The 7,348-nt window shown below is 41.1% G+C and overlaps 1 protein-coding gene across 1 annotated transcript; it reads left to right on the top strand.

Annotated features, from left to right (window-relative positions):
* The first annotated feature begins 287 nt into the window (after positions 1-287).
* On the top strand, positions 288-6,672 carry grwd1 (glutamate-rich WD repeat containing 1). The gene is made up of 7 exons (XM_053493888.1): positions 288-532; positions 2,020-2,137; positions 3,072-3,231; positions 3,391-3,601; positions 3,695-3,840; positions 3,953-4,144; positions 5,498-6,672. Exons 1-7 carry the CDS (start codon positions 316-318, stop codon positions 5,804-5,806), a joined length of 1,353 nt encoding a protein of 450 aa, XP_053349863.1. The 5' UTR covers positions 288-315; the 3' UTR covers positions 5,807-6,672.
* Positions 6,673-7,348: the final 676 nt, after the last annotated feature.

Raw genomic sequence — 7,348 nt, forward strand, 5'->3', positions numbered from 1 at the left:
CTCTTCCTCTAGGTATTTTTCCTTCCCCTGCGCCTTTTAAAGGAACACATGAGGATTTATAACTGTATTATTTGGTGGGTATTTTGCTTAGTTTTCAACGAAAAGTGGAAATTTACAAAATGTCCCAATACACCTCGGTTCATCCAGTTTATTCAGTGGAATGAAATAAATATATCTTAACTAAGTAAATACTATTCGCTACGGGACTTTTACACACACACACACACACACACACACAAAAAAAAAAAAAAATCCCTGACGTGGTGCTTTAAATGACGTCACCGGAAGTGGGATGCGGTGAGAGTTGTGCTCAAAATGGCGGCGCCCGATGAAAACACGCTTCCCCGGGAAGATGAAGAAGTTGAAGAGATGGAGGCGAGTGACAGCGATGAGGATGGGATGGAGGAAGAAGGACAGGGGGAAGAAGGCGCGGAGACTAAGGTGTTTGTGCCTGGAGTTGAGCAGCTGCAGCCGGGAGAGGAGCTGGAGATGGACCGCTCGGCTTACCGCGTGTATCACGAGTGCCAGACAGGTGGGTCAGGCCACACCGGAGAGACTCCACACTCCACACTCGCAGCGAGGATTATTAGGAGTTATAGGAGTATTAACACTTGCATTCACTGGATTACTGATGAGATCGATTATCAGTGTTTTTAGCCTGTAATAAGTCTTACCCTGGTCGTATGTGTTGTGAGTGTACAGTTAATAAGAAGCCATCAGCTTTAGTACACTCACAGTATACACCGATCAGCCATAACATTACGACCACCTGCCTAATATCGAGCCACCATAGGAGTGATGCACTGTGTGTTCTGACACCTTTCTATCACAAACAGCTGTCATCAATGTTTTCATCAGTTTGATCTACATTAATTCTTCTATTGTCTATCTTGGACTACACGGATCAGACTTGGCCACCCATGATCCTGTCACCAGTTCACTGCTTTTCCTTCCTTGGAGGACTTTTGGTATGTCCTTACCACTGCAGATCAGGGACATCCCACAGGAGCTGCAGTTTTGGAGTTGCTCTTACCCACTCCTCTGAGCATTACATTTTAACCCATGTCAAATTCACTCAAATCTTTATCATTGCCCATTTTTTCCTGCTTCCGATAGAGCAACTTGAGAAAAAAAGGTTCATTTGCTGCCTAATATATCCCACCCACTTCCAGCCACCAGTGTAACCAGATATTGAAAATGTAGCTACTGTAGGAAGGACCAAATTACAATAGCTAAACAACTGGGTCAGAACAACTCCAAAACTGCAGCTCTCTTGTGAGATGTTCCCAGGCTGCATCAGACAAAAGTCCTCCAAGGAAGGAGAACCAGTGAACTAGCGACAGGGTCATGGGTGGCCAAGGCTGCCCGGTGTAGTCTGATCCAATAGAAGAGCTACTGTAGCTGAAACTGAGGAAAAGAACACACAGGTCATTAGTTTTGGTGCCAAAGGGGTTGGTCATATAATGTTATAGCTGATTGTGTATGTATCTGTATACACGATCATTTCTTCTACAGTTAAAATGCACTCCTTAAAAGCTGGAACAGACAATCAATCCAATATTTAATACTCGAAGCACTTAATTTTAGTTTTACACTCCAGTGTTTGAAATGGAATTCCACATGCCCTTAGTTTCCACATCAAGGGTACATGAAAAGTGAACAGACACTATTTATCCGTTTTTCACGCTGCTTTGGAGGAATCGTATGAAATGTGAGGAAACTTGCAATTTCAACACTTATTGCAGGCGAGATTAAAATTCCCAGTCCTAGAGGTGTGAAGCAACAGTGCTGATCAACAATGCTGAAAAACATTAAACTCATAAACAATGTACGTATTAGTACAACAAGCCTGAAAACAAGACACACAGATAATGGTGATTTGCTTTTAATGACTGTAATTTCTGTGTACCAGTGCAGATCTGCTGTCCCTAAGTTTTAACTATAGTTTAATAAAACCAAATTAGATCTTCCTGTAAAATGTTCACCATAATCACATAATATATATATTTGTTCCCCCAGGTGCTCCTTGTCTGAGTTTTGATGTATTACGTGATGCTGAAGGAGAAGGAAGAGAGACGTTCCCCCTGTCCATGCTGCTGTGTTCGGGTACTCAAGCAGACACTGCTCTCAGTAACAGGTCAGTACATTTTACAGACCAGCAAATGAAAACTATATGCTTTTTAGATATGAGTTAAGTTGTTTACACTCTGGTTGTAGAAGTTATTTTAACTTAAACTTTTTAAACTGTTTTTTAACACCATCTTATTGCTTTTCAATATACTTTGTGCATCTAGCTACAAGCTCGCATATTTCATCATGAAAAAAAATTGGGGGCTGAGCTGCAGGCCACAAATGCATCAGAAGTAAATCTTTGTTCTCAAAGGGCTGCTTTCAGGGGGCAAACAGCTGAAAGTCTGATGAAGCAGAAGTGTGTGGACATGCATTGTCATGCAAGATCACAACGCCCTTGGATAGCAATCATCTGCGTTTAATCTGAATTTTTTTTTTTTTTTAGGCATCTCTCTGTAACGAGTACTGTTGATTGTTAAACCTTTTTCCTGATAATGGTTCAATACTGGCCCTCAGGAATCCCTGAAAGTAATCAATGAGCATCAATTTTTTCAGCTGATTGTTGACTTTTAAACTTTTTTCTAGTCGGCAATTGAGAAAGTTTCCTTTCTATATTCCGCCGTTTACTCTCAGTCTCGTAGTGATGTCTCGTCGATGATTTTCCTTAAGAAACTTTCACCTTCTTTAGAGTATTGGTCCCATCAGTAATGGATGAACCAATGTAACACATTCACACCTGAACAGCAGTGACTGGCGAGTAGACTTGAATGGAAAGCTCTGATAAGACAGTGCAGCCAACAGAGGTTTCAATATAACCTGAGTGCGGATAATTTTTGACTTACCCTCGAATTATTATTTTCTACCTAGCTGCACTAGTTCAAATCTGTAAAATAATATTTTTCCTGTGCATGTGATTACTCTTGTCCATGCGTATGTGTGTAACTGACCCTGGGTAAAAAAAAAATCATGAATTTATTTTTAAATCTTCTGTTTCTGCCCAGACTCATCGTCATGCGCATGCACAACCTGTACGGCACTGAAAAGGAAAATGAGGAGGAGGAGAGCAGTGATGAGAGTGATGAAGATGAGGATGATGTTGAAAAGAAGCCACAGATGGAGTTGGCTATGATGCCCCATTATGGAGGAATTAACAGAGTCAGAGTGAGTGACTGCTTGTGATTTGTTCAATTGGCTATTTAGTGATGCTGAATAGACACATCTGTGATCTTGTTATAGACTGTTAATTAAAAAAAAAAAAAACTATATCGCTTCTTAGTTAATTCTCAACAACTCATTTTTCCTCTGCTTTGGGTGACTCAGGTGACCCAGAACGGCGAGCAGTCATTGGCTGCTGTTTGGTGCGAGAAAGGTCAGGTGGAAATTTTTGATCTCCGGTCACAGCTGGAAGCAGTTCACAGCTCTACTGCCATGGCAGCATTCATTAAACAGAATAAGGAGGCAACACCTATGTTCAGTTTCTCCGGTCACATGACTGAAGGCTTTGCCATCGACTGGTCTCCAAAAGTACCAGGTCAGTGATTAGAGAGGAATTAAATAAGGTGATTAGTTTCCTGGAAGGAAAAAAAAACAAAAACATTGTACTTTATACTCTATTGCAACCAAGGACGGCTTGTGAGTGGAGACTGCAAGAAGAACATTCACGTGTGGGAGCCACGAGAGGGTGGAACTTCCTGGCAGATTGACCAGCGGCCTTTTAGCTCCCATACCAAGTCTGTGGAGGACCTCCAGTGGTCACCTAATGAAGCAACAGTAAGTCAATAAAAGCAGCAACAACTGTTAGTTGTGCCTGATTTCTACTGTAATGAACAGTTACTCATTCAAATAAATTATAATTATATGTTTGCTTTATTCTGACTTCCAGGTTTTCGCCTCATGCTCAGTGGATCAATCTATTCGCATTTGGGATATCAGAGCTCCTCCGAAATCTATGCTTTCGGCCAATGAGGCTCACTCGTCAGACGTCAACGTCATCAGCTGGAATCGGACTGAACCGTTCCTCTTATCTGGAGGGGATGACGGGCTTCTGAAGGTGTGGGACTTAAGGCAGTTCCAGGTGAGCACTTTCTGTTCAGTTACACCAACTCTAATAGTGTAGAATAAAAAACTAATTGTTTCTGGTCCATGATAAAAAAAAAGGTTATTGTATTTTTTTCTTGATTGTTTCCTAAAATGAGCAGAATCCCACCACCAAAACTTAATATTTTACCTTTTAGTGCACGTGAGTCTTTAGAAACCAGTCACCTGTGACATTTGTGTTACTGCTGTATGAATATGAGGTCACACACAGAACGAACACATGTAGTTATTCATCAACAAGGAATGATCCACAAATCGAGATAAAGTTGCTGGCTCTCATAAATTGCACAACGTCCGCAAATACAAGTACTTGTGTACACTGTTTGGGGGGGTTAGGAAGCTTTAAAAAAAGCTGAGAAAATGCTCCAAAAACAAAAGGAATCAAGAACATTCGAGACGAAACTTTCTCCATAGATCACAGCTGGACAGGTGGAGGCACCCTGGAGACCGGAAGTCTCCCAAAACCAGAAATAGGGCTCACCTTTTTGTCACCTATGTTAAAGATCTGCCTGAAGTAATCACATAGCGTATTTTTGCAACAAACCTTAGTATCTATAGTTATCTAAATATCACTGGACTTTAAAAAGAGGAATGTTTTTGGCGCTAGGATTGAGATGAGTAAACTTCAGACCCATTTCAAAATGTGGTGTAGGATCTGTTTTGATTTGAGACTGTTTCCTTTCATGTTCAGGAATTCTGGTTAGATTGCATCATTGTCATCAAATACAAATAGCACAGAATCTATCTAACGATTTGTACCATGATCATCACAGTTGGCTGAAATAAAGCTTATTTAAAACCTGGGAGGTGAACTGAAAGGGACTGTGTACCAGGGAGGCCTTTAGGGATGTTAAGAGGTTTGGTTGTCAGAACCACTCAAAGAACATATATTAGTTACAATTCTAAACAAACTTTGCCAATAATTTGCCCCTACCACACAGGATGCTGTATTCATACATGCTTGCCAGTGTTTGAATAGTGTAGAACGCCACCTGTTGGAATATAGAGGAACAGCTGATTTTAACCAAGAATGCCAGTATTTCTTCCTTGCGTGAAATCAAATGACTGCCACAGATCATGCATTGACCTGGCATTTTCTCCTTCCATGCATTTTGGTACATGAACATAAGAAATATGAGAGAACAGATCATGTTCATAATTCTGGATTAAACTATTATGTGCTCAACATTCTCCCAGCAATGTGATCTTGCTTCGTTCTTCTGTTGGTCCATGTTCTCTAGTTTCTCCAATTTTAATCCATTTTCCTTATTGTTTTTTTCTTTCCTTACTTTCCTCTCTCTCTCTCTCTCTCTCTCTCTCTCTCTCTCAGTCTGGGCATGCGGTGGCCAGCTTTAAGCAGCACAGTGCACCCATCACGTCAGTGGAATGGAACCCAGTCGACTCCAGTGTGTTCGCCGCCGCCGGAGCAGACGACGTCATCAGCCAATGGGATCTGTCAGTGGAGTCAAGTGACGTGGGCGAGCAGGCTGACAGCTTAAAGAAGCTCCCGCCACAATTGCTGTTCTTGCATCAGGGCCAGACAGAGGTTAAGGAGCTCCACTGGCACCCTCAGATCCAGGGAACGCTCGTCTCTACTGCGCTGTCAGGGTTTAACGTGTTCAGGACTATTTCAGTGTAAAAGGGGAAAGAAGTGCATTTGCTTTTGTGCCTTATGACGATAGTGGAAATGTGTTAACGATCAACATCATGGCAGCGATAAAAGGTTTTCTGCTTGACCGATCACTAAACAAGTTTCTAGATCTTCTAGACCATGTTTAAAATATAGGCAATAAAAGGTTCATTTAAATCAACACAGAAACTAGCATGCAGCTTGTACTGTAAGTGACAGGCAGCCAGTGCAAACACAGCTGTGTGTCCTAGATTTAAAGTTGATACACTGCTCATCAGCATGATATTACCCTTTTTATTCTATGAGTAAATGCTATTCTTTTAAGACATATTTCGTCCATATGTTTCTGACGTGTTCCATGTGTTTCCTTATAATCAGTTCCTTACTAGTGCATGTTTGAATGCAGATCATTTCAAAGCCATCCGTTGCAGAGAGTCCAAAAGGTCAAATTTCCTGTCTGCTGTCAGTCTGAGTGACAGTAACCAATTGTAGAGGTCACTGTGAGGTCATGTATGTGAAAGAGGGCTTTCCTCCAAGTGTCACCTTCTACTGTAGTGTGAGTAGCAGTTAAAAATGATGTAGCCAGCTTTATTTCGCCCTGCTAGTTTTGACCCTCCATATTTGACAGGCATTGCATTACAGTAGAGAGCCAGCCAGCAGATGGTAATTGGCAGATTAACAAATTTAGGTAAGAAGCTATTTAAAAAAAAATACTACTACTACTTGTTCCACGTGTTTAGTTGTAACTGATGCTGTTGAACAAACGGCAGAAGTGCAACATTATCCCTCATCTCACCTTGACTGAAGTGAAATGTCTTTTCTGTCTTAATATTCTCACAAGGCCTCATCTTCATCGACAAAAATAAAGAAAACCTTGTTTTTCTACAAAATCTGTTTGGATTATATTCTTTGGAAAAGATTTTGCAGATACAGAGTAATCGAGCCTCCACATTCCACGGCAGGTGCTGCCATGATTTTAAACTGCATGAACACCGCCTTCAACCTGCTTACTGTTCTCCAGAATATGACTGAAAGTATGTGCAACCTCACAGTCATACCAAATCTTGTTAAAAGTTAGTATAGACTGTTTTCTGTGTGCTGTAATAGTAAGATTTCACAGTAAGTATGATGCCCAAGCATGTTTTAAACAAACTTTATAAATGGTTTGGAGTGGAAGAGCTTGAGTGGCCTGAACTGAGCCTCTGACCTCAACACTACTGAACACTTTTAGGATGAACTGGATGCTGATTGTGCACCACAGGCCTCACTCAACAATCAGGGTCTGACCGCTGATGTTCTTAGCAGCCACACTCCAAAATCTATATCTGTTATAGTAGCACGGTCGGTGTGACTTTGTGATGAAATGCTCAGCAGGCACATATTGTCATGAATGTCAGGTGTTCACATACCTTTGTCCATTTAGCGAATTTTGTTAGTGGCAATTTCATTGGCATTCTTTAGGTACACTTGTTCTTGTAAAAGGGAAATCAATACAAAGTTCTGATCTTATCCTAATGGAGGTGACAATGTGCCTATTTATTGAGCACATGG

The sequence above is a fragment of the Clarias gariepinus genome, chromosome 4 (genome assembly GCF_024256425.1).
Source record: "Clarias gariepinus isolate MV-2021 ecotype Netherlands chromosome 4, CGAR_prim_01v2, whole genome shotgun sequence".
Classification (NCBI taxonomy): domain Eukaryota; kingdom Metazoa; phylum Chordata; class Actinopteri; order Siluriformes; family Clariidae; genus Clarias; species Clarias gariepinus.

What these genes read in the sequence shown, in the direction of transcription:
- grwd1 (XM_053493888.1), top strand. Translation starts at nt 316, where the DNA reads ATGGCGGCGCCCGATGAAAACACGCTTCCCCGGGAAGATGAAGAAGTT. An exon ending in GGTCACCTAATGAAGCAACA is followed by an intron (nt 3,841 to 3,952) that starts GTAAGTCAATAA and finishes TCTGACTTCCAG; the next exon opens with GTTTTCGCCTCATGCTCAGT. An exon ending in GGGACTTAAGGCAGTTCCAG is followed by an intron (nt 4,145 to 5,497) that starts GTGAGCACTTTC and finishes TCTCTCTCTCAG; the next exon opens with TCTGGGCATGCGGTGGCCAG.